We start from the raw sequence: 25,683 nt of genomic DNA on the forward strand, positions 1-25,683 counted from the left end.
TATTTTCATATGGTTATACTCATAGGGAATAATCATGGGATATATTCATGGGGATATTGAATGGGATATTCAATATCACTTTGTAATATATAATCTGTAATCTGGAAAAGATCCTCAAGATCAATAAAACATTTTTCTCTCGTCTGTCCTTTGAGGTAGCCAATTTGATAATTGGTGAACCACGTAAATTTGTGTGTTCTTGTTAATACATTCTTATTTTGTTTCTCCCTCACATCCGTCATAACATGTCTAGATAAGTCACAACTTGTTGTATGAGTTCCCTTGGAACATGTAGATGTTTTGGTAGTATCCCTAATCTGTCCAGCTTCTTCTTTTTCATATGTGGTGGAGAGAAGTTATTATCCCCAGTGGCGTATCCAAGAAGCCAGAAGAGTGGGTTCGGAATCATTTAAAGAAGTACTTCGTAAGATATAGGCCCTCCGATATTATTTTTAATAATTGCAACGTTGGTGATTTTACACTTGGAGAAAAAAATGAAAAAAAAAAGGTTTAAAATTTTATTGAATGCAAGATTCGAACCCTTGACCTAGGGGCTTAAGGCACACAAATGAACAACCCAAAATACCACCGAGCCATGCAACTTCTCCTCTTTTTAGATATGCAGTTAATTTAATGGTATATATCCTTTGTTTTTGGTTTTTATAATAATTTTTTTTTTAAAAAAAAAACTTTTTTTCCCAAAAAAATGACCCACTGAACCCACCCTAAATACGCCACTGTTACTCCCTTGCTTTTCTAGTACCTTTATCATCACTGACTGAAGTGTTAGCCATATATACTTGTTTGCCCTAGGCTTAAAAGCATTGTATGCATTGATGACTTCTTTAATCAAGTCATCCAAAGTTTTTGGGAAGGCTTGGTATTGTAGGGATTGAATGACTTTGAACAACCCTAGGTCTAACACATTCAAGTTAGAGGACTGTGCTGGCTGTACACCATTTCAAGCTTTTGGTGAGGCTTGGCATTATCCCATTGAATTTTGACATTTTTGGGTACATTGTGTGGCCATTGTTGATGTATTGCTGGGATGATGTTTTCCATTAGCATTTCTCTTATTGCCTCTTTGTTGACATAATTCTGCACTGTTTTAGTCTCCATTGTTCCAGCTTCTTTGTTCCTGCTCTTTTTCTTTGCCATCTGCTTTTTGACAAATGAAAATATTCCATATTTCCCATCATGCAACAAAGTCCCATCCCTTGCATACAATGATTTGCCTGTCATTGCCATGAACATGGCCTTCACCTTAAACCTCTTTGACTGCTGACACTTGTAGGGATCTTCCTCCTTTGGAAGCAGATAGAACCTTATGGTTTCTGGGTTCAAATAGAACTAATTCTCATCAATGTGAATGACTTCTTGCATGTTTACAAACTTTGGGTCCCCATGAGATGGAATTGGATTTATGGGACTTAAGACCCACTTCAACCTTGCCACTTTTTGATTGGAAGTTAAGGTTGGGTAGTTCGTGCTTGTGTGAGTCCCGAGTCTTCCTTTCTTCCTTAATATGTGAATTGTTGAATGTGAAACATTGAGTGCTCCAGCATAACTTCTCTTTGTTGTCCTCTTGTCTAAAGGGATATATTGTAACCATTCATCAGAGTACTCTTTGGGTTTAGGACCTGTTCTACCAAGTTTTTTTTTTACCTGACATCAATGACATTTTCCTGGACCATTTGCTTCTTAATGTCTGCATGTAGCCTAGACATTGTTGATCTGCGAATGTTGAATTTCCTTGCTTGTTGTGATAAAAATCCTCTTGGGATTTCACCTCCTTGCATTTGTAACAGAATGGCATCTACGATTTGCCTTTTCTGCTCAATGGTGAGGTCTCTCCTCTTCTCTCCTTGCTGGGTTATTTGCTGATTGTTTAAAATATGAGAGTATGCCCATTTTGCAACATATTCATCATCTGAATCACTACTTGTCTATGTTGCATCACTAAAATTTTGATATTGGTCTTCACCAAGTAACTGTTTAATTCTGAAAAAGTCTTCCATATCAATATCTATTGACATATACTACCTTGTTCTGACCCAGATCTGGAAATGGTGATGAAGTGGAGGATGCAACTTTTTGGACAACTCGAAATGAACTAGCTTTTGGAAGATTTCAAAATGAAGATGCTGCCCCTAATTTAGCACTAATTAGATTTAGGAATGTAGTTTATAGGTAATCATGGTAGGATTAAAACTTGCATAGTGCTAACTTTTGGAATTTTAAGGTGAAATGTATTCATTAGGAGGGAGTAGAACATGGATGTAAAAAAATGTTGAATTATGGCTGTCTTTTGAACTTTTTATACCCTCATTTGTTTGTGAAAAGTAAATGAAGGGAAAAAATGTGGTATGGAAGAGGTACTTTCTAAATTTGGTGAAAATTTGGGAGGGAAAATCTCAAAATCAACCCATGTGAATTTTTTTTTTTAAAAAGGGTGGTCCCTTTTACTTCCTTCCGTTTTTAAACTTATTCACATGTGATTAGAACATGCTTTACTCCCTTAAAAGTTTTGACATAGGAATTGTGCAACCCCCTTTTGTTGCAAGAAAGAAGAAACGGAGGGAGTAATTCAATATTAAGTACTTTGTATTATTTTTAAGCAGAGCAGATTGAAGCAGAGTACAACAGATTTCAGAATAGCATAGTAGAGTAGAGCAGGACTCAGGCCACTCAGCAAAGTAGAGCAGAACAGCTCTAAAGAATAGGGTCTAAGTGACTAAGGGCGTGTTCACATTTAATGAATTAGGACCTGACTTAAACTGAATTGATTGAAATTGAACTGAAGTGAAATTAAATAAAGTTGAAGTGAGCAGGCCGTAACAGTTCAAAGCAACCAAAGTAAAAAGCTTACAACAAAATTTCCACCTCTAGGAATGGCAGAAGACAGAGAAATGGCGCCGGAATCACACTTGGAAGCATCTCATACTCCAAACTCTCTTCAATGGCAGCAACACCGCCATGAAAATGGAATTGAAGTTGACGAAGCAGAAGAAGAACATGTAGACGAAGACCTTCAACTTCAACCTGATGATAATAATGCCCCAAGTCATCATCCTTCTGCTCCTCCCGACGAGGTTCTCTTCCCTATTTTCTCTCTTTTCAATTAGGGTTTTAGCTATTCCTAATTTGATTGCTGCTGTTAAATTAAGCTTCATAATTGAATTTTGCAGTTTGGATTATTGTTTCGCTTCATTTAATTTATTGCTTAATTTTTGTAATTTCATGCAGTTTATACTTGAAATAATTTGAAACTGAAAATGTCAACATTGTGGAACTTTTGTCACGATTGCAATTTTCCGCAGTTATTAACACTTGGAGAATGGAGATTGGAATACTTTATGATCTTGTTTGTTATTTCTTAAAAAATGGTTGTTTGGGTTATGTGATTGCTGATTTGCTTGTTTTTCGGATACTTTGGAATAATCTGGTTATTGTATGAGAAAGCTCCTGCCAAAAATAAAAACTCTTGACAAGGAAACGAAAGTTATAATATTAATTTGAGCTTTGATTATGCTCTTGATTAGTGTAGTCTTGAAAGCATCGCGATCTTCTAAGAAAAATGAAGAAAGCATCACGTTTCATACTTTCGTTATATATAAGTTTCCCTAGTGTAGTAATTACTTTAGTTATAGAGCCTAAAAGTTGTATTGTCAATGCTTTTTCATTGTTGCATATGCTGCTTCATATGAGTAGTTTAGTACTAGTTACTGTACTCCTTAGGTTTCCTTGTTTGTCCATAGTTTGTTAACTTGTAGAGGTTGTTACCCTAATACTTGTGTGATTTTGACCAGATTTTTGACATCTCGACGACTATTGATCCTAGATATATAATTTCCTTGATACGTAAGCTTTTGCCTGTTGATGAAAGGCAAGGTGATGACCTTCAAGGACTTGCTGAATGGAGTAGCTCCACTCAAAGACCAGATAATGATCAAAGGGAAAATGGTGCATCCTCTCCAAAGATAGATAGTGGTCTGAACAACTTAAATGGTCATTTAGCGAGTATAGAGACTGTAAATTCTGAACCTGTTGATCTTGAACAACCTTCAAAATCAGCAGGGACTGATGATAATGACATTGAGCCTCGTGAAAAGACAGCTAGAGAAAAGGCTTGGGAAGAAAGTGGTTGTGTTTTGTGGGACCTCGCTGCTAGTAAGGAACATGCAGAATTTATGGTACTCGATTTTATTCTTTTACTATGTTTGCATGCTGCAGGTTAAAAGTTTATGTTTCTTTTTTCTTACGAATCTGTCAAAAGTGGATCATCTATGGGAAATAATTGGTAGTGGAGCTTATAAGATGTAGAAGTGTCAAGGCCTCAAGGGGTTTGAGATTAGAGTGTTTTTTTGATACATACTCCCTCCATTCTCTTTTGCTTGCCCTATTGAGGAGAATTCTCTATTATAATTTTTGTCTGGGGGTTGAGCGATAGTGGTGGGACCAAATGAAGTGGGTACAAGAGTAAAGATGTGATCCCCATTGACCATTGTAGTATGGGAAAACTTAAAGGGATAAACCAAAAAAGAAAAATAGGGCAAACATCAAGGGACAAATGAGATATTTAGTAAAAGATCTAAAAACGTCTATGGGGGAGTCTGGTTAAAAGTATTGTTTAATAGACGAGGGATGGTACTTGGCTCACTGTGAAAAATGTGAAGAATTCTAGGGAAAACTAATGTCCTCTGTAACTATGTTTGATTGGCTATAATTTCCTAGCATTAGTGAGTATAGAGCCCACTAGTTTTACAAACTTCTCCGTAGGATCTTAGGTACATGTTTCAACGGGTAAATGGCAAGCAAGTAGCAATCATATGCCACCTAGAAGTTATGTCGTCATGTTGATGTTACAAAGAAGAAATAGCTGACTACAAGGTTTCTCTAGGTTCAGAACTTTGTGCTGGAAGTCCTTTTGGCCAATCTTGTGACTTCTGACTCTGTCCGTATTACTGTAAGTGTTTCTTATGTTGGCTTTTGTAATTTTTCTTAGATTTACAATTGTGAAGTATCAGCAAATGTTTGTCACAGCAAAAATAAGTTCAGGTGGCTACAATTTATTCTGCAGGAGATTGACCTTGGAATTTTTGGCAACCTTGCCTGCCATGAAGCACTTATGGACCAGATAACCTCCAATAATAAATTGTTGGAGACAATCGTAGACCAAGTGTTCTCAGATGATGCTCCTTGCCTATGTGAAGTCTGTCGGTAATGTCAAAAGAAAAATCTTCTATTCTAGTATATTATGGAACAAAGGTCACTTGAGTTTTGAGTGCCCATAAAAAAATCAAAGCATATTCCTACCTTGCATCATTCCTGCTGTCCTGCACTCTCCCTATCAAAATAAAGAAATATAACTTTGAACAATTTTTCTTGCTGCTCTTGGGAGGTTATTGAGTTTGTTGCCTTGTATGTGATTCTCAGCCTACAAACTGTAAATTACATATTGATAAGCTTTATATTTGTGTATAATAGAAGTTTAATTATGCAAATCACCTTTTGGTAGTTAACTTACAAATTTGCTTCATGAATTCACCTGTTGGGTACATGTATAACAAATTATCCTGAAGCATTTGTGTGCAAAGTGAGCTGTAATGAATCGACATAGGGAGGGGCATTATAGGTATCGCTTAATAAGTTTGTTTAGATTAGCTTGGAGAGGACGTTAGCAGTGAGTTTTCTTTATGAATAAGACAATACTAGGGATAGGAGGTTGTGTTGAATATTGTGAAGAGTGGAGACACTTTGGAGAGCTCCAACCTCTTGAATGTTGGTTTGGGAGAGAACAAGCCTCTCGAAAGCTTGTACTACCTTATTTTCATAGTTCAATGCAAATTCCATCTTCATCCTTTGAATTTCTGCTCCAGTTTATAAGCTCTATTAGTAATAATGATCATTTTATTTTTTAGGGCTGCTTTTAATGAAGTTTCCTGTTGCTAAGTTTAGTTAGATGTACCATTTGTTTGTTCATTCTCAATTTCTCTGGGGCCAGTACTAAAGCAGGATGTATCATCAAACCAACTTGTCTTTATGCTCTAAATTAGCATGATTTGGTGGTTTTGCTTCGTTAGTCTATTTTTTCTTTGATTTTTTTGGCAAAATGTTGTATTGTTATCAGTTTATCTGCCGTAATCATATTCATTGTTTGGGAGGCAAGATGGATCACCTCAATTATTAAATATTATGAGTTTTGAGTTTAAGTCTTTTAACATGTGTTTGTTTCACATCATATCATTGTGTGACTAATTCTGTTATTGTGTTGAGAATTCAGTTTCTTATCCTTTGTTTATGTGAGGGGTTGGACGGAAGCATGATGAATTGCTACGCCATGGTTATTGGGTCTGTCACCTTGTTGTTGTAGAACCTCTTAACAATGACTAAGACGGACATTGATGCAGGTAGATAAAAGGTGAATTTGTTTGTAGTCCCAGTATTAAGTGATGAGGCATATTGGGTTGGCTGGGAATTTGAACTTTAAAGCCTAGTACAAACTATGATATATGTGTGGTGCAATAAGAGAAGAGATTTGAAATCGCAGTAGAGTCTCATGGAAGACTTTATCCATCGTCATCTCTAGGTGCATATTGGTCATATGGGATGACATTGCATATATTACTCTGTCTATCTTACTTGCTATCACTTTTGCTTGAGAATTTTGGTAAGGAGTCGATGGTCAGTCTTATCCCTATGACTTCTGTTTCTTCTTGGATGACTTAGAGTGTTAAACGACAAGTATTGGAATTGGCGACTTAAAATCTTGTCTAAAATATCAACAATGCTGTATATCTAGTACATGTAGTAATCTAGCTTCCCAGTTTAGCAATATCTCAATCTGCTGGTGAGTTCAAGAGGAGAATAATGTTTTTTAATACATGAATATGTCATAGTCTAGATTTCGGACTTCATATTTCAGATTTGACAAGGTAAATGAATAAAGCTTGATTTGTCACTAAAGATTGATAATGGCAAAAGGGATACAAAATGATTGGTCAATAGCTTGTGGCTATTACTCTCTTGATAGCTTGTGGCTATTAATCTCTTCGTAACTTTAGGTTACTATTCTCTTAACATAGTTCCTCACAATTTACATAATGTTCCTACTTCCCATACATTCTTTATATATACCACCTAAGACTGTCAAGAAGGACTGAATGTCATCAATTAATATTGTCTCTTTCTACCTTGCCTTGCCTTGCCTTGCCTTAACCTTGTATCCACTACTTGTTGCACTTGTCTTCACCTTCAACTAATTCTCTTTGTTGCCTAGTGCTAGCTGGTCTTCCTTTCCTTCTGATGGGGCTGCTGGTCCCTTTTGTATGCTCCCGTTTTCGCTCCTTTGGTATTGTAGCCAGATCGGTGGCTTGTGAGGCCCAACACACGAGTCCATTAAAGAATACGTAAATTCAAGACTTTGACATACTCTATGGAAAAGTAACTATAGTGACTGGGGACCTCTATGGTGTATTGATTAGGAGATTTGTGGGCGGGGACTGGAATGTTTCATCTAGACTTTACCGCTTCCTTTTCACTAATAGAGTGGGATAGCAAGTGCCTTCTGGACTGTGTCTTGGAGTTGCATTTTGGACCTTGTTCTGATCATTTTCTGTGTTCTTTAATTTCTTATATTGTCCGATATAATCCTAATCTAGCACTCTGTTTCCCTTAGGAATTTATGGCTTTCCCATCTCGATATATTCAGGATGGTTAGTGAGTTGTGGAGGAAGAGTGGTATGCAGAGTTCCTTGTGGATACTTTCATCAGTTTTTTGTGTAAAAACTTAACTTTAGTGAAAGAAATTGTAATTCTAGAACAGGGTAGCTGAGTACCAGGAAAAATGAGGTTCAAAATGACCTTCCTGTGACTGATTCCAGTACAAATTTGAAGATTTTTACCCTTATCCCATAGGACCTCTTTAAGTTAAAGTTACTCATCTTTATGAGATTTGACTTAAGTTATCTTTGAGAGGGATCAGCTGGTCTGATCATATTATTATTGCTCCTTTTTGTAGCACCTTTTGTGAGGGTAGACAATGTTTGATTGCTGCTCTGAATCTATTATTGTAATTGGAATGGTTCAAAGAGACAAAGCTGTAAATGTGTGGTTCTAGGTTAATTTCGAGAAGGCTTATGTTAAGTTTCTTTTGTAAGTTTTCTAAAAGGCAAGGGCTTTGACTTGATGGAGGCTTTGATTCAAGGTTGTTTTTAAGATCTGATTTTTCTATCCTTGCTAGTGGAGCTTCTAGAAAGTTGTTCACTATCTTTTCTTTTGATTTCGTTGTGGTGGGTGTCTAGAGTAAAATGGCTGAGACAAGGTTTGATGGTGGAGAAATTGATATTCCCATTCTGTTCTCCTTTGAGACATGGTGTAATAAAGTGCTACTAAAATTTGAGGCTATATGTGAGTTGAACTGCTGAAAGTGAATATTTCAAAATGCAGCCTAGCTGGTACAACTGACCTTGCATCTGCAATGTATTAATGAATTATGGTCCTGCTGTTACAATATTGCCATTCCATAAAGATTTTTTCAAGTTTTATTTTAGCTGAACTTTGACCTGCAACATGTGGCGTATGGTAATATATTTACATCTGTTGTAGACTTGTAGGCTGCAGAATCCACTATTGAAGCCATTACGATTTACACATATTGGTACTAATTTACTGTCGTAATTCATGCCTAATTTTGAAGTCCCTAATTCTTTAACCTAGAAAAGATAGTAAAACTTGGGATTAAGATCCACAAAAGCACCACCTAGGTGTTTAGAGCTAATGAATGTAAAAAAACCTAAAACAACTGAAATTACAAAATAGGTCGATACATGATTGTAGGTAGATAAGTGATTGCAGAAACTATTGGCCCATAAAACTGATAGAAGTGGCCGCCTTCCAGAGCTCTATGTTGTAATTATGTGCTAAACATTGAGGGAGTGTAGCATCTAGCATGGTATATCCTGTCTCCTTCTAATTGGCTGTAGTTGGCAAGGCCATGGGCTACAGAGTTTGCAGTTCTTTTGGCATGAAGGATGATCACAGCCCAATCTCTTTTCTGCAGGGTTGTAACATTCTTAATTACCAGTCCCAAGTTTTTCAACTCATCAATCACTAATTACCAATCAGGGTTCTAGAGATATCTAAAAAAGGTGCTGCTATGGTCAGGTTCATTAGGGAAGCAATTTGCATTATCTGGCATGATTGTAAGACTTACGAGCGTAATAATAGGTAACAACTTTTAGATGACTGATGGTGTATGTTATAGTCTCTTCCCATAATAAGTCCTTCCCTGATTGGGATAATATCAGCTGCAGCAAGGCTTATAATGATAGAGTGTTTCCTAACATTCTCATTGGGTAGCACACCACAGCCTCCAGCATTATCTGAAGCCAATCGTGATCCATCTGTATTTACTTTAATGTATCTCTTTTGGGGAGGTCCCAAGACCTGGTTTTAGTTAAGACTTAAGAGAATATTGCTGACGTGCTGCTTGTTGATCTTCTAAGAGCTGTCAGTAGCTATAATTTCTTCTAGGAATATATTGAGTGAGAGGTTGGAGTGGATCATCTGTCTCTAAAAAATGGTTTTGTTCCTGGATGACTAAAAAACAGAGGTGTCATATTCTGACACAGAACAGTTGAAGCCAATATTGTTTTTGTTGTATATTAAAAACAATCCATGAAGATGAGAAGATTAAAATTAGTACAAAGGAGAAAAATATTTGAAATAGCATATTTCAAAAACTCCAGTGCATTTCTGAAAAGGTGAATATGGTTTCTATGATTTGTATGACATCTGACACATATCGGGTTGAATTAGGGATTTTTAGAACAAAGCCAATTTTTGATGAACTAAGTTCCAAAGAAGCATATTATGTTTCCAAAAAACCTTCATTTTCTACGTCTATTCCAAGGGATGATTGAATATGCTAGGCATATATGCATATTTATATAAATATAAGGCAGTTTTAGCATGATATTATGAAATTGGTTTTTCTTATTCATGGCCTCATGGTTGCATTTTGCAATTGATAAGGTTTCTTTCGTAGCTTAGCCCTTAGTATAATGCAGTATAAGCATATTGGATTCTCTGTCACTTCATTTATTTACAATATATTTTTGTAGGTTGCTAACTTTGGGCCTTCAAGGCCACCAACGTGTTGTGTGGGCCAGAGCACTGCAATCAGACCACATCTTGAGACGTATCCTTTGGATTGTGGAGAATACCTTAAACCCAGTCCTCATTGAGAAGGTGACTGGTTTCTTCTTCTTCTTTGTTATCCTCCCCCCTCCCCTTTTGTGTTAGTTAGGCTCTCGCTTTCAACACGTAAGAAACAATATTGGTATTTTGTCAACTTTGACATCTGTACATCTGTTACACATCAGGAATGAAAAAAGTTTGATAACAAGTATGGGCGTTTTTTTTTTGATGATTTAAGAGCAAAATAAGACCTGGCATGGCCATATGGTCATGCCAAAAGCTAGGAAAACTGGGATATTGAAGGGAGTAGGTCTGCTAGTTGTGTACTTTTCGCTTTCTTACTGCTCTACAATACCATGTTGCGGGGAACTTAGGGTTAAAGCTGTCATTGACATAAATCTGTTTTCCATTTACTCTTTAAAGAGCTCCTAGATTTGTTCAACTTTTTTGGTAAATTAGAAAATAAATCCCTCAAATTGGAAAAAAGGTATTAAAAGAGTCATTTGCTAGTGTGGGGAGCTGATAGAAGCATTGTGGCTTTTACTTCTTTGTGTGAGTTGACAAGCAGTCTTAATCTGTTACGAAGGATTCTGTTTGCGGCAATCTATTTGATTTCTGTTGTCGAAATTTTTGTTTGCAAAAGGAATGTGCTCATGGATTGTTATATATCATTTTATTTCTTTTTGGGAATAATGGGGTGATTGGTGAGGAGAGCAGGGAGTCAGGGACTGGCTAGTTGTTTTTCTGTGCTGAAGAATCATGTCTATAAAGAGTGTATTTGTTTTGTGTTAGCTTGTTACCGTAGACTTTGCTGAAAATTGTTATATCTGTGAGATATGATCTTTTGAGGAATTGGTTCCCTAATGAATTCCTCAACCTTTGGAGAGACTAATTTAAACAATAGAATAATCTTAAACATACTCTGGTAGAATAATTTGAGCAATAGTTAAATTTATTTAGCGGCGGGGGGTGGGGGGGGGGGGGGGGGTGGTGGGGTTAGCACCCATCCATTTACAGAAAGGATACCAGGAAAAGGGAGGCTTAGAATAGATCAACTGCCTGATGGAAAAAGTGTAATGTTACTCCTTTGTATTTAAATAAAAGAAACAGGAGGGGAATCAATTAACTTGCATATAATTCTGTCACATAAGCAGGCAGGGTGAATACCTCTTTGCAAATTATGAACTGTGTTCTTCTCTGAATACACCAATGTTGTTTTTTAAATGCTCGTCTATCTTGTTTCACTTTTCTGATATGCATGTAAACAATTGACAGCCTATTTTCCATCTTGTTGCCTTTGATAATTTGCTTTCGATCCTTTCCAACTTCCAAGCATCTGTATCATATGCTTTTACTAATTTCAGTGTGCTAGTGATCATGTAGTTGGTGCTAAATGAGTTTATGTTTATTAGTTTATATTGCACAGAAATACTGCCATTGGCAAGGGCGTTGTTTTCTATTTTATGGAATAATACAAAACAAAGTATTCTCCTGCCTCTTTTTCATTGTGTGTGCTTTTGACTATCTATTTGATAACTGAATGTGCTAACTTTCAATTTGGAAGGCAGATTCATTAGTCGCTTTTCCTCTACACAGTATGGTCACTGTAATCTGGAAAGACATTAAGTATATGATCTGTAGTAAGAAATTATTGTGAGAGGTTTTGGCAAGATATTATCTGAAGCAAGTGAACTGGATGCCATTTGTTGGACTTTTGGATGATTGCCACTCTCTTTATCTCTCTGTGTAGTTCACCTAGCATTTATGCATATCCTGTGACTGTTAATATTCTTGTAATAAGAGAGAATGTATTATTATCATTACAATTATCTTCTGCTATTCACAATAATAAGATTATCTTCATAGTATGATGAGTGATGCGTTTTTTATTTCCACTGCGTTGAATAGAGTGTTGGGTTATTTCTAGCAATTATGGAAAATCAGCAAGAAGTGGCACCTATTCTTCTTCCAACTCTCATGAACTTGGGGCTACCAGACCTTTTGGTCAATCTCCTGTCTTTTGAGATGGGCAAATCAACAAGTGACAGAATACCTGAAAGGTAGGTAAACTTTCTGAGTTGGGGTCAATTTTCTGCATGAGAATTATCGATGTTGGTAGATTTAATTGCCTGAGTGCTTCTAGAATTTTATGCTTTATGTTGACGTGTGTTATTCCTTTATACCTTCACCTTACTTTGTAATGTTCTTTGGTTTTTCTTGCAAACTGAGTTAATTTGTATCTGTACAACCAAGTTGTAGTTTGTTTATTGCTTCCATAGTTCTATGTAGAGATGTCAAGACTACATTACCTTTCTGATACTTGTACTTGTAATTTACCTTAATACTAAATGTATTGTCTTTTTTATATTATTTTATTTATTATTATTGTTATTGTTATTGTTATTATTATTATTATTATAGGATGTGTGTACTTAACATAGATGAACTTTCAGAAGTGTGATTCTTTTGTAAAACATATAAGTATATAACTATAAGATTATGATCCGGGCATTCTATCACATATATGTGATCAATCACCATCTTTGGGACAGGCTCATTGCATAGGAGATTAATTTTAGCAATTGGATTGAAACGCTCAGCTGTGGCACAATTAGTTTTGATGTTTCTAGGTGCAAATGCTTTAGGACTTTGGGTTATTTGTCCAAATAGGAGATACAAGTAGCAATTGGATAGAGATGCACAACTTCAGCATACTTGGCTTAAAAATTTGCAGATCTGAATTCTTTTGTATAATCCATCATGCACTAGCAGCTAATATCTGAAATCCTATTAGTTTTCGCAATAGTCACTGTCTGATTTCAAACTCAATGCTTCTGATGCGCTTCTGATGCCTCTCAAGTTTTAAAAAAGATTCCGGAATAAGTTAGATTTCAGTCATATAAGTTCAGATAAAACAAAAATAGTTTTTTTTACCCAGACAGTTTCAAACAAAATTAAGTTTTTCAGACAATTTCACTTACAACTAAGCTTTTTCAGTCAAAATAAGTCGAATTGAACGGAGCCTTATTTTGATAACCAAAACTTAGTCCTCACTGTCTTTAATATCTAATGGGTTAGAAAATTATATATATACTGTTCTGTCCGTGTATGTGCTATGATGATGAGCTAGCTTTCATGTGCAGAATGACATACTTGTGTTTGAATAGACTTACTTAAGACACTTTTCTCTTAATTTAATCCAAATATACAATCAAAGTTTAGGAATCTTGTTAGTAATGAGTGAATTATGGTTTATGTTTCTGTTTTATTCTTAGGTATTCTGCACTTGATTCAATTCTTCGTGCAGTGGAAGTTCTTTCCGTGACTGATGATTATTCAGAACGGATATGTTCAAATAAGGAAGTTGTTCAGATGGCTATAGAGCTGATCAAAATCCCTGAAAAGATTGAGGTGGTTCCTAATCCTATCCCTAAAAACTATCTGTACTCCCTTAGTATTCAGTTTAGTTTGATCTTCAGAAAGTTTAGCCTTTATTCTTTTTTGGTGATATCCAGTGTCTTGAAATATAAAGTCGTGTTATTCTTGCTGATGTTAGCATAAAGATATTGCCGAATCACACTAGTTTTCCTCATCTTGAGTTGGGTGTAGAAAGCTGCATTTACTAAGTGACTGGTCTCACATCTTCTGTTTATTAAAAAATGAAGCTTGGATAGTTAGCTCCGTAGAAGAATTGACAAGTGAATTCGATTGAAATTTATATATTAGCCAAGTCGCCTCCGACCATTAACTAATTAAACACATTCTTTAATATTGAAGTACCCTCCCCCACTTCCTGGAACCTAAGATAATCAAGAAATCCTGTCAAGTGAGTAGGTGTTATTCTGTATTTGCTCAAAAATGGCTCTGAGTGCACATTGCCCTGTTTAGTCTTGCCTAAGAGGATAAGACACTAGCTTTAAAAGACAAAATAATTCAGCTCTTGGCCTATTATTGTTATATAGAGATTGTTCATGGATCTGATTGTATTGTCACTTAGCGTTCACCTAAGTAATTATCATATGAAGCTATTGCCAGGTTTTCCATCTTGCTTTCAAGCTCAGGCTTAATTGGTCTACACTTGACTTATTTTGCAGATCTCCAGCTCCTGTGTAACTGCAGCAGTTTTGCTAGCGAACATATTAACTGATGCTCCTGATCTGGCTTTCAAATTGTCAGAAGGTGAATACATCATTCTTATTACTTTCTTGTGTTGTCTACATTCATTACTTTGTATTGGGCTCCTATGTCCCCCCTCACCCTCACTTTTTCTTTAAAAGTAAAAGAAATAAGCAACCAAATTTTCTAATCTGTGATTGTAGCTAAATGGTTATGCCAAACTTCAGAGGACCAAACTCATGATTCAAAATTTCCTATTCTATTCTTGGGTTTGTTCAACAGAAATAATGTAAGAGATGTTAAAATGGAGGCTTTTACTTGGACATATTTTCCTCAGACAATTTAACCATTGTTTAAGGCTCATTTGACATGCTAAATGCTCTGTATGCAGATTTTCTTTTGTTGCAGTCACTCCTCGATTTATTCCCTTTTACTTCAGAAGATTTTGAGGCAAGAAATGCATTATGGAGTGTTGTGGCTAGACTTCTGGTTCGCGTTCAAGAAGCAGAGATGAGCCCTTCAAGCTTAAACCAATTTGTATTGATGTTTGTGGACAAATCAGATATGATAGAAGATACCCTCCTTGAGAGCAAACAGGATGAATCCCCAAAATGTGATACTCGTACCACATCAGAAGCAAAGTTTGACTCTAGAACTGCGGCTGTATCCTTTGGCAGCTTTATTGCATTGCCTAATATGGTGCTCTTTATTTGTTAAAGTATAAATGAAAAAACCCCTATACCAAACCGTTGTTTAAGTGCATTGTTGTTTGTCTTATAACTCTTATTTTCCTTAACGGAAAAGATTAAATGCATTGTTAAATTGTTGGTTCACTGGAATCGGGTGAAAGAGGAATCTGTAGCACACGATGACGTAGACAACTTAGAGAAAAGTTATCCCGATGAAAGAGATGTTCAGAAATTACTAGACTGTTGTATCAAGCATGCAAGTTAGGTAAGCACCAATTCATTTTGCACTTGATGACTTGATGCTCCATTCTAGGCATCTTCCCTGGAAAAGTGTTTATTTTCCACTTCATATGAGGTGAACTGTTGACAAAATTTCCCCCCACCCCAAAATAGCGCGCCCTTCCACTAAAATAGGTTGGAACGCCCACACACACACATTTCTCTCTTCCAATAATACTTATCTGATGACCGTCTTGTTTCTTCTGCTTAAGTCTTTTGTTTCTTAAATTAAATTCCGTTTAAAATGTCAACTTATTAGTTTCATTTTTGTCAGAGAGAAATCGTGATCTCCTTCCTGCATAAATGGCATTTTGATTAACAAGTTCAAACTTAATACGCTGAATTATAAAACTAACAGTATGTATTATGCGTGAAGCAAGTTATTTTTCTTAACTTAGATATTGATGATCTAGCTTTATTTTAGGATGTCCACAATATATCTTCCTATTACATAAAATAGAGAAATTCTTATTCAATCCATGTGAAGTGGACCCCTCCACTAACTCTTTCTCTCAAACTCTCACCCTTTCTTAATAAATTCCTTGATATGCATGCCAAAGCTTAATAGGAGGCATTATCAAGGATGGAGTATTATTCTCAAACTACTAGTGAAGCTAGGTTTAGGGCATCCAGTGCCAAAATGTTTTAGGTATAAAAGGCTCCTCATTACGTTGAACGCAGTGAACTTGCTGAACAAAATACTTTAGAAATGGCCTTGCAAATTGTTAGAAGTCAGACCTCTTGGAGTCTAGCCACAACATTAAGGTGCCATAGTATTTTGCTTAAATTTTTGAATTTTTTTATTTTTTTTTATTTATTTATATATTTATTGATAACCATAACCAGAATTTATTATTCAGACTTGAAAATTAACCAGAAACATACTTCAAAGCCTAAAAGTAATCACACTATTTTGCATCAATATTCAAAGTTTAAAACTACCAACCCAGCTTATGGGATGGTTGAACAAGTGACCCTTCATAAGTAAAAGATTAATATACATATCCTACCAAATCAAGCAAAATGCCTGAATCTAACTTGACAGCAAACTTAAAAACAAACAACAGAAGCAAACTAGCCACAAATCTTAACAAAGTGACAGAGAAACTATCAGTTTAGTGCCAAAATTCTGTCAAGAATGTCAAATCAGTAAGGCAGATCTTAGCTTATCAGGACAACTTCAAGCCTCATTCAAAAGAAGATTTCTTTGTTGATAGCATCCCAAGGTTTAGTATGGCATTGAAACCATTTATGGTATCCCTGAAGCCAAAAGCAGTAGTCTCTTTGCTTTACTTAGCAGCTATTTTGATTTCATCTTTAATTTGAGATGTAGTCCTGTTACAATGTAACAACTGAAGCACTATAACAGTTGAAGTAGAGCTGAGTAGTAGATTCTTTATCAACTTCACAGAAGTGTGCACATTCTTCAAATAGGATCACAAGTGCCATCTTTGTAAGCTTATCAGCAGTAAGCAACCTTTGATGCAGCATATGCCAAGTAATAATTAAGCTTTTGGGAATTAGGATTGGCTTTTAATGACTTTCTTCCCCTTCTCATTTCTCCTAGATACATATTTCTACCCTCTAATATCAATTTATGAGTGAGTTACACGAGGCACAAAATGGAGGAGCCCAATTAGTGTCTTCAATTTTATGTCCTTAGGTAAGGAATTTTTAACTTCCATCTCTATGAGCACTCTGCACTCTTGGAAAGAAGTGTAAAGGTGCCTCGTATTCATCCACAAATAGAGAAACCTAATAGAGGAACCTAGAAGGCTTCCTATCTTACTTAAGCTGTCTTATCTCCAACAGTTCAACTGTTCAAGGGAAGGTTTGGAAACTTTACCCATAGAGGTGTACCTTCTGAACCTCTTCATGAAAATTAATTATCAGGGATTCGAGCCTTATCATCCTTGACTATAAGACAATGATTTAGTAGTAAAATGAGATCTAGATTAAGAGGTTAGAACAGGTATATTCTACAGTCTGGTAAGTATCTTGAGTCAGTCAACGATTAGCAGTCAGGCACTGAAATCGCAGCAGAATCCCAATAAATTCAAGACTGTTCAAAAGGAGAGGTAATATTTGGAGGCTTGTAGCACGTTCATCACTGTTCGGTTTAATACAATTTTATTGTCTTTTTCAGGTTAAACAACACCGACTGAAGGATTGAACCCTATTAAAATATTAGAACCTCCCAAAGCTTCTCAGAGTGTGACTGATCTTTATCTAAAGCACCCACATCCCTTTAATTTACATTACCTAGAACCTCAAAATGGAGTTTTCGATTTTTCCTAGATGTTGTTTAGTTTATAGTCTTAAACTTATGCTTAACCATCCTTGATATGATAGTTTCTACTGTAATGTGCCTACTTAATGCAATGTGATTGGCATGCAAACTGTAAAATTTTGATTCACTATAATGAAATTTTTTTAGAAGTGATGCTCCCAAAATTCTCTTTGGTGCAATCACTTGTGTGGCATTATAGTTTTCAGCCATTTTGACAATTATCACCTGGCCACCTTCAAAGTTAAAAATTAAGGTAAGTATGTCTGATATGCTGTCTGGTTTGTTTGCCAAACATGGCTCTCGAATTATGGAAAACATCAAGGCCTCAAACTTTCATATTTCTGAGTCATGTAAATCAAATTAAACGGCTTATGTCCCTTGATTTCAAAGTCTTAATTCTAGGAGCTACTTTTGAGCTTGGACTAACTAGACTGTTAGTAAGGGTTTCATGATGCATGTTCAGTCTTAACACTGAATTAGACATCTTGCTGTGAAATGCTTTTAGTTAAGTTTCTGCTATCCTTGGTTATTATAACAACTTTATTTTTCTTGACACAGATGTGTTGTATATTTTCCCATCTTAACTGAGTTATCAGTTTAATTTTCTTGTTTATATGATATTGGATTTACAGATCTTAATTCTTTGCAGGATATGGTTGTACTAATCTTCTGGAAATTTGTGGCTTTTTGCAATTGCATAATTGAGGAACTCATCTTCAGCCTCGATTTTTCATCAAGAGAGTGCAAACCTCGAGAATAGTTCAGTCAGGGTGACGGAAACATTAAGTCTGAAAATTTTGCTAGGAACAGGAGCTTGTATACTAGGAACAAACTTTTAAATTTTGCATCTAAGTTTTCCAGCAATTGAAGAGTTGTTTAAGCTTCAATGTGTGGTGTGGAACATTACAAAAGAGAAACAGTGTAAATGATATTGTGGCTAGGATTTCAAAGGAACAGAGCAATGTAATTCATGCAAAGTATAATGACTTTCACAAATCTAATTGTTTTAGCTTCTTTTTCACAGAACTGACTGTCGTAAAAAACCAAATATCAGTAGTATACAGCAGGTGTTTTGACAATCCACTAAATTAACAGTAGAGCATGCTACTATGAGTCTATGACAGCGAGCAGTTGAATAAGCAAAAGGGGTGAAGCAAAGAGGGGCAAATGTCATTGCAGAGTTACATTTTGTTAACCAGGAAATTACAGAAACATCAACTCTTGTGGCTGAAATTTGATGCTTGTAAAGTTAATCTTGCGTTCAATCTTCAATAAGAGGTTGGTAGAACAATCTGTAGGCTTCAATGACTTCAAGATACCACATCGCCTCTCTATTAGGATTTGCTGAAAGATCAACTATCTTGTGAACCTGCAAATTAGAATATGAAAGGGTTTATTTCACAGGTTATCAACTTGTTTGTCAGACTGTTAACTCAGGAAAGGCTATGGTTGTGGTGGGCTGGTGGCAGCACCAATACCTTACATTGTGCTGCCACCCCTGTGGCAGTGCTTCTCTATTTCGAAATAGCCCCATTTGATTGAGGGTCACTATTAAGAATTTGAGTTCAATGCCACACTAAATTAGCACTTCCTATTCTAAAATTTCTTCCTGTTTTGACTTTTTGAGACAATCACCGTCCAAACAGCAAGAATTTTGAGAGATGGAATTAATTTGGATTTCGCGAAAAAATGATTTAAGATTTTACTTTTAAAGAGTGTGATATGCTGAGAAAACTGATGAAGGAAATAAAACAAACATATGGTGGGCGATTCACAAGGAAGGTGAATAGAGTACCTTAATCATTGGGTGTTTGCCGGCAGGAACATGGTAAGATCCGACTACCATCACATACATCCCTTGATCATCGAAACACGAAAACAGAGCACAAGAAAAGAAAACAGATTAAAAAAAACAAATACGAAATCAAATGCATAAAAAGAGGTAAAATTGACAAACAAAAACTGAAAATGGCAAAATAATAGCAAGGTACCAGTAACCCAATTATTTTGTTTGAGGTAGCTCTCAGTGAGGAACAATTCGATAACGCTTGTACCGTCATCAAGAAGAAATCGAGAGCGGTTATCGTCGTCATCGTCGTTGTTGTCGTTATCGGGGTCGGGAACGGAGACGAGAAGGCCCTGAACCCAAGCGCGTTGAAAGAGAATGCCACCAAAAGTGAAAGAAGATTGTGAAGGAGTCTGTTTGGCTTGCTTCAATTGTGCACACATTAGCTTTAGTGCTGCTAGTGTGTAATCCATCTTCTGCCTCTTCTCTCTTTCTCTCTAAGTTTCTCTCTTTACTCTCTCTCAAATTGAGTTTTGGAATGTAAAACTCGTTTGAAATTTTCAAATAAATCTGGCGGAATGGTAATATAGCATTGGCGCCAAATTTTTTGTTTTGTTTTTTTTTTTTTTTTTTTTTAAAAAGAGAAATTAAATTATTCTATCTATTTTCCTTAAAAAAAAAAAAAAAAAAAAATTCTCTCTATTAATCTCAATTTAGGATATTCAACATTTTCCTTGCTATTTTGCTTAATAAGTATTTTAGAAATAATCAGATAGGTTAAATAATCTTTAGGTTATGTTCAGTTCACATGATCTGATCTGATTTGAATTTTTCTGATCTGATCTGATTTGACTTTCAAATTTGATCAAATTTTGACCATTATAGACTTTAACCTACTTTGTACAATACTATATTTTATTTTATATATCTCTTACCTAAAATTTGATTAAAAATGTTTTATCATTTCTCTTTCTTTCAAAGTCTCAACTTAAATTATTAAAAACAATTACTCTTTCTCACATTTGATCCCTTTCAGGATCTCATTGTACAATGCGAACAAAATAGGAACTTAGGCTTGAAAATGTATTTTATATCCTTGGCAATTTGAGAACAATTCAGGGCCTTGAGATAATTGTAAAGGAAATTGTACCAATTGAGAATTGACATCGGGATGAAGGCAGTTAAAATGACCTGTAATCCTGTATACCCTTGGCACCAATAATTTGTCAAGGTAGAAAAAGACTAGAGAGTACTGCTCAATATATAAGAATCAAGAAAATTCATAAAATTTTATCAAACCAAACCTTTTTCAAACAACTTATACTGAGTTTAACAGACAAAATGTGATCATAATTCATATATGATCAAGAATCAAGATACTTCATAGAATATGGTTGTTGTGCATCCAATTTCACACTTTTGCACACTTTTATATAGAAAATATAAAATACATATGCTGATAGAAATTGTATTGAAAAACATATCTTAAACAACTGATATGCAATTTGGAAAGTAATTCTAAGAGATAAGGGAAATGGCAGCTGCAACAAGATCATCAGACAGAATTCTGTTGGTGGCTTCTGTTGGATGAAATCCATCCCAGAATACATACTCAGACGCGTTTTTACAGGTTCCTGGCGACTTTGCATTGCATAAGTATGATGTTTCTAGCAATCCTGTTCCACAACATGCCTTTCTTGCCTCAACAAACCCTGCATTTCATTTCCAATTTCATCAGACCATACCTAAATGCTTTCGAAAAAAAATCTATTTGCATAAACATTATAACTCAGAACTGTGGTTTTACTGTAATATGATCACAGATTTACTGAATGTAATGTGATAAGTCTGATCACTGTCCTAGAGAATACCGCGATTTTTTTATTTATGAGAACACGGTTTACCACATAGTATTATTGAGTATGATAGAAGAGTTAAAAGTAGTACCATTGTCTTCAGGCTTAGTGACCAACTTGTAAAGTGGCTGGTAAATATCAAAGACCACCAAAGTAAGATTTTTAAGCTGGGTCTGCAGCTCCTTTGCAGTAGAATTAAGCATATCATTGAAAGTAATCGCGTCTTTGTTTATGTGATCTACACACTCATTACTGTCCTTTCCAAATATGGTGATTGCAGCCGGTAAGCATCCTAGAGGTGGTAACGACGTTACTCCTACTTTCCTTGCTCCAAGCCAATACAACTTCTGCAGTACACAAGCAAAAATAAAACATAGAGTTTTGTATATTAATTTCTACAGTGTAAAAATTTTCTTCTGTTTTACTCTTCAGCAGAAATACAAAGTAGTGCAAGTAGACTGTTAGAATAAATGAAAACATACGCGAACAAGTTGTGCAAATTCTTGTACAAGAAGGTTAGAGAATGCCTCAGGAGAGTAAAGCTTGAAGAGAAGAGGGTTGATGTAATAGTTCTGAAGGAAATCACTACTTCCAGCACTAATCAGATAAATTCCCTCTGTAATTATTGATGTCGCGTTGGTTTTTCCTGCAATTGACACTATTTTTTTCTGGTAGTCCATGTAGTGTTCCAGCTGCTCGCTCAATGAAATTGTACCCTTCAACCAACAAAACATGTACCAAATGATTCTGTTATTGTTACCAAAAACATATACTAGTATTTCTTTTGGTAAAAAAATAAACAAATGACATCAAAAATATAGTACTAAGTATAGACTTACATATATCTTCGGTGTACTGGCATGATACCCTGAAGATGCAGAGGCGAAATTGGCTCCAATCAGCAGGTTTCTCCCTGTCGCGTCTATGCTTAGGTATGCTGGTTGGTAAGATGTGAATCCTATAGTTTCAGCTGTAAAAGAAATCCAAAAGAAACTGATGTTAGTTTTTATCATTTATTAGCATAAGCTTTAATGCACATTGGTCGTATATCCTATCATAAATTATAACATTTTGAAAACTTATAGGAGACCAAAGACCTTCTTTCAGGCATACATCTCTAACATGTTTTAAAAATCTTCTTTTAGGCATGAACTTTTCACAACATAAAATAAATGGAACGAAAACGAAATAAACGAATGAATCTAACACACCAGTAAAGTCAGTTGCAAGTTTGCCATTGCAAAATCTTCCAGTAGGCTTATGATGGGAAAAATCTCTACCATAAGGAGCAAAATTCGACTTCACAATCGTATGAAGATCGTTGTTATTACCCACATCAACTACCGAATCACCAAATATGAACAATGCTGGTACAATAGGCTGTCCATTAACAGCAATACTTAGTAACACAAAATTAACAATGCAATATGCTACGAAATTGCTTGAAAACCCCATTTTTCTTTGTGAATATATTTCAAACTTGTATATTAGAGTATTTTGTTTTGATGGTTTGATTTGGTTTTTGAGGATATGCAAAGGATTTAAATAACATTTGGAATAGAATTATTAATTGTTGGTTGGTAATTTAGTATGTACATGTCTAAGAAACTTGTATATTTCCAGATTTTGCTAGCAAAGGATTGACGAGGTGATGGTTCAACTATGTGAGTATATATATATTATGGTTAGTATTTTGGTCATTTATAACGTTATTTCATACAACAAGCAAACAATTAGAATTGTCATTGTAAGATAATAATATAAGTCCTTTTTTTTAATCTTTTTATAATGTGTTTCTGGTGAGTGAATTCTATAAGTAACCAAATTTATTTTACTTAAAAGCAAAACATTTACCATTTTAAATGCATTTTTCCAATTTACGAAAATGTGCCCAACTCACAAACCCATATTTAAATAATTAATCGAAACATAGTACTACTCATTCATCTTTTAATGATACAAAATGTATATATAGATCACATCTTTATTTATTACGTCGTCCTATAAATTAATAATCCTTAATGTTAACTCAAACTAGATATTTCAAAAATGATGAGACCAAAATGTAAAAAGTGAGAAATTAGGATAAAATTAAAAATACATTTTCACAAATTTTACATTTTACTTAAAATTTGATTTTCTGTAATGATTTATACTGAAATTTTTTCATATTGTACTTTTCATAAAAAAAATTACATATTATAATTTATAATTAATTAGATTTAACTTAATAAAAATAAATCTGTCCCAATAATAAATTAAGAAGTGCATAATCTTGCAGGTTCCCTCATTGTGTGCAAGATTTAATTACCAACCAATTCTGTGTGTAATGTACTAGAATGAACTTTAAAATTGTGTGTATTAATATTGAAAATGGAAAAGAAAACTTATTTGTAAAGTTTAGCATACTTAGTCAAAAGCTTAGTGCTTATAATAATATCTACCCCATGAATTTCAGAATATAAATATGTATGCAGGTTCAACTTAATTAATTAGTTTAAGTTACTTATTAAACAAGAATGAGCTGTTGTTGCTCCTTAGACAAACTTCAATTACCCAAAATACCATTCTATTAGCATATCTTAGGAGCACCATACACAATTTTTTTTAAAATTAAAAAAAAAAAAAAAAAAAAATCAGTATTGGGAGCTTTTTTATTTTAATTATGTTATGGGTCTGTACAAGACCTTGAATATGTAGCCTTTTTTTTTTTTTTTTTTTTTTTTTTTTTTTTTTTTTTTTGAATATTATAGAAATAACTCAAATAAGTACTCACACTATCGAAAATGTACTGAATTATTCCACTTGAGTCTTAAAGTATTTTTTTGGTGTTTAGAGAGTTACAAGGGCGGGTAATGAGAATTAATCTCAAAATTTCCCAGAATTGGAAGGACGCTCTAACCACTTGAGTCTTAAAATGTCCTTTTGCTAATTACTACTAAAGTAATTTTGAATTGCTATTTGGGTTAGGATTTGAGTGAACACTAAAGAGAAAGGCTTTGAAACTGAGAGAGATATGAGAGTTCAACTAATTAAGGGATCAGTTCGTTGAGGAACTTAAATTTGAGTCTTAGATTGTAATAGGTTGCTTGCCCTATTTTAATTAATGATGAGAATTGAGTTTAAAATCCCGAGTATGTCATGGTTTTTCTTCTTGATTAGAGCCAACAAGTTTTCCACGCAATAATCTCTCTTATTACTTTTAGTTCCTTACTCAACTTTAAATTCCTTAAAAAGTTTCTCTAGTTCCTTACCACCCCACACCCCCCCCCCCCCCCCCATTATGTTATTAAGTTGTTTATCTTCATACTACAATCAGGGGTACCCTCATGGACTTGGACCACAACAAGAAGCTCAAAGCAACGATCATCATCAGTTCCGAACTTCCTGTTGAGCGCCCTCGTTGGAAAATGATCCTTCCAGTATATTGTTGTCAGCATTATAGTTTCTGATTTATGAAATTCTGCTGCATACATTATATTAGTACATTAGTTCGCTAACTGTTTCCTTATAATTTGCTTGCACTACTGCTACATTGTCTCTAAACTCTCTATTATCTGAACTTAATTATATGAACAAAGAAAGTATTTAGTAGTAACTGATGTGAAATTATATGTACAGACAACATAGTACAGCTATAAATTGTCGTGCCTTAATGTAGGATTGTGTAAATCTCCTTGAGTATCATATTCTCATTAAGCCATATATATAGGGATTACAACCTAAGATATGAGAATATAAGATATACATAATACACAAAAGATATCCACATAATATATACTAGAGAATTTTATCATATACTCTATATCACACCCCTGCAGTCTTAGCGGGAGGAGGACGGACGCTTAGACTGTATCTAAAGTCAAGAAAAAATTGCCGCGGTAAACCCTTCAATTCGTAAATATGTCTGCGTATTGATATGAAGAGGGTATGTGAAGAACCCGAACATGACCCATTGCAACATTTTCATGAACGAAATGGATGTCCATCTCTATGTGTTTCGTTCGTTGATGATTAACTGGATTGCTAGAGTGGTATACGGCAGACACGTTATCACAATACACAAGGGTTTCCCGTTGTAAGGGGCAGGAAAGCTCAAGAAGCAGATTTCTGAGCCAACAAGACTCGGCAACTACATTAGCGACTCCTCTATATTCTGATTCCGCACTAGACTTTGACAATGTAGCTTGTCGTTTTGCCAATCAGGATATTAAATTATCTCCCAAGAACACACAATACCCGGAGGTTGAACGTCGAGTGTTGGGGCAGCCACCCCAATCAACGTCGGTGTAGGATATTACTTTGGTCGGTGCGGACGGATACAAGTGAAGACCAAGGTCTATGGTACCTTTAACGTACCTGATAATGCGCTTGAGGGCATTAAAGTGGGGCTCTCATGGGGCGTGCATAAACAGGCATACCTGCTGGATAGAGTAGGAGATTTTTGGCCGGGTAAAGGTCAGGTAT

At 35.2% G+C, this 25,683-nt stretch overlaps 3 protein-coding genes across 3 annotated transcripts; 1 reads left to right on the top strand and 2 right to left on the bottom strand.

The window, feature by feature from the left end:
• The first annotated feature begins 2,862 nt into the window (after positions 1-2,862).
• On the top strand, positions 2,863-18,536 carry LOC145620287 (uncharacterized). Its single transcript, XM_081674932.1, has 11 exons — positions 2,863-3,092; positions 3,810-4,193; positions 4,901-4,966; positions 5,081-5,220; positions 10,125-10,251; positions 12,109-12,260; positions 13,476-13,611; positions 14,295-14,379; positions 14,708-14,979; positions 15,121-15,270; positions 18,224-18,536. Exons 1-10 carry the CDS (start codon positions 2,892-2,894, stop codon positions 15,268-15,270), a joined length of 1,713 nt encoding a protein of 570 aa, XP_081531058.1. The 5' UTR covers positions 2,863-2,891; the 3' UTR covers positions 18,224-18,536.
• On the bottom strand, positions 18,532-19,841 carry LOC145620288 (uncharacterized). Its single transcript, XM_081674933.1, has 3 exons — positions 19,566-19,841; positions 19,370-19,431; positions 18,532-18,943 (listed from the first exon to the last, which is right to left on the bottom strand). The coding sequence occupies exons 1-3, from the start codon at positions 19,831-19,833 to the stop codon at positions 18,836-18,838; spliced, it is 438 nt and encodes a 145-aa protein (XP_081531059.1). The 5' UTR covers positions 19,834-19,841; the 3' UTR covers positions 18,532-18,835.
• Positions 19,842-20,878: 1,037 nt separating this feature from the next.
• Positions 20,879-22,671, bottom strand: LOC145621394 (GDSL esterase/lipase At5g22810-like). The gene is made up of 5 exons (XM_081676133.1): positions 22,428-22,671; positions 22,056-22,186; positions 21,699-21,932; positions 21,308-21,563; positions 20,879-21,072 (listed from the first exon to the last, which is right to left on the bottom strand). The coding sequence occupies exons 1-5, from the start codon at positions 22,669-22,671 to the stop codon at positions 20,879-20,881; spliced, it is 1,059 nt and encodes a 352-aa protein (XP_081532259.1).
• Positions 22,672-25,683: the final 3,012 nt, after the last annotated feature.

The sequence above is a fragment of the Chenopodium album genome, chromosome 27, assembly GCF_948465745.1.
Source record: "Chenopodium album chromosome 27, dcCheAlbu1.1, whole genome shotgun sequence".
In the NCBI taxonomy this organism is placed as follows: Eukaryota; Viridiplantae; Streptophyta; class Magnoliopsida; order Caryophyllales; family Amaranthaceae; genus Chenopodium; species Chenopodium album.

Coding starts and splice junctions, on each gene's coding strand:
- LOC145620288 (XM_081674933.1), bottom strand. CDS start 19,833: ATGGATTACACACTAGCAGCACTAAAGCTAATGTGTGCACAATTGAAG. Junction 19,432..19,565: donor ACAAAATAATTGGGTTACTG/GTACCTTGCTAT, acceptor TCGATGATCAAG/GGATGTATGTGATGGTAGTC. Junction 18,944..19,369: donor GCAAACACCCAATGATTAAG/GTACTCTATTCA, acceptor TCTAATTTGCAG/GTTCACAAGATAGTTGATCT.
- LOC145620287 (XM_081674932.1), top strand. CDS start 2,892: ATGGCAGAAGACAGAGAAATGGCGCCGGAATCACACTTGGAAGCATCT. Junction 14,380..14,707: donor GGCTTTCAAATTGTCAGAAG/GTGAATACATCA, acceptor CTCTGTATGCAG/ATTTTCTTTTGTTGCAGTCA. Junction 14,980..15,120: donor TTGACTCTAGAACTGCGGCT/GTATCCTTTGGC, acceptor TTAACGGAAAAG/ATTAAATGCATTGTTAAATT.
- LOC145621394 (XM_081676133.1), bottom strand. CDS start 22,671: ATGGGGTTTTCAAGCAATTTCGTAGCATATTGCATTGTTAATTTTGTG. Junction 21,564..21,698: donor AATTTGCACAACTTGTTCGC/GTATGTTTTCAT, acceptor TGTGTACTGCAG/AAGTTGTATTGGCTTGGAGC. Junction 21,073..21,307: donor CACTAAGCCTGAAGACAATG/GTACTACTTTTA, acceptor AATGAAATGCAG/GGTTTGTTGAGGCAAGAAAG.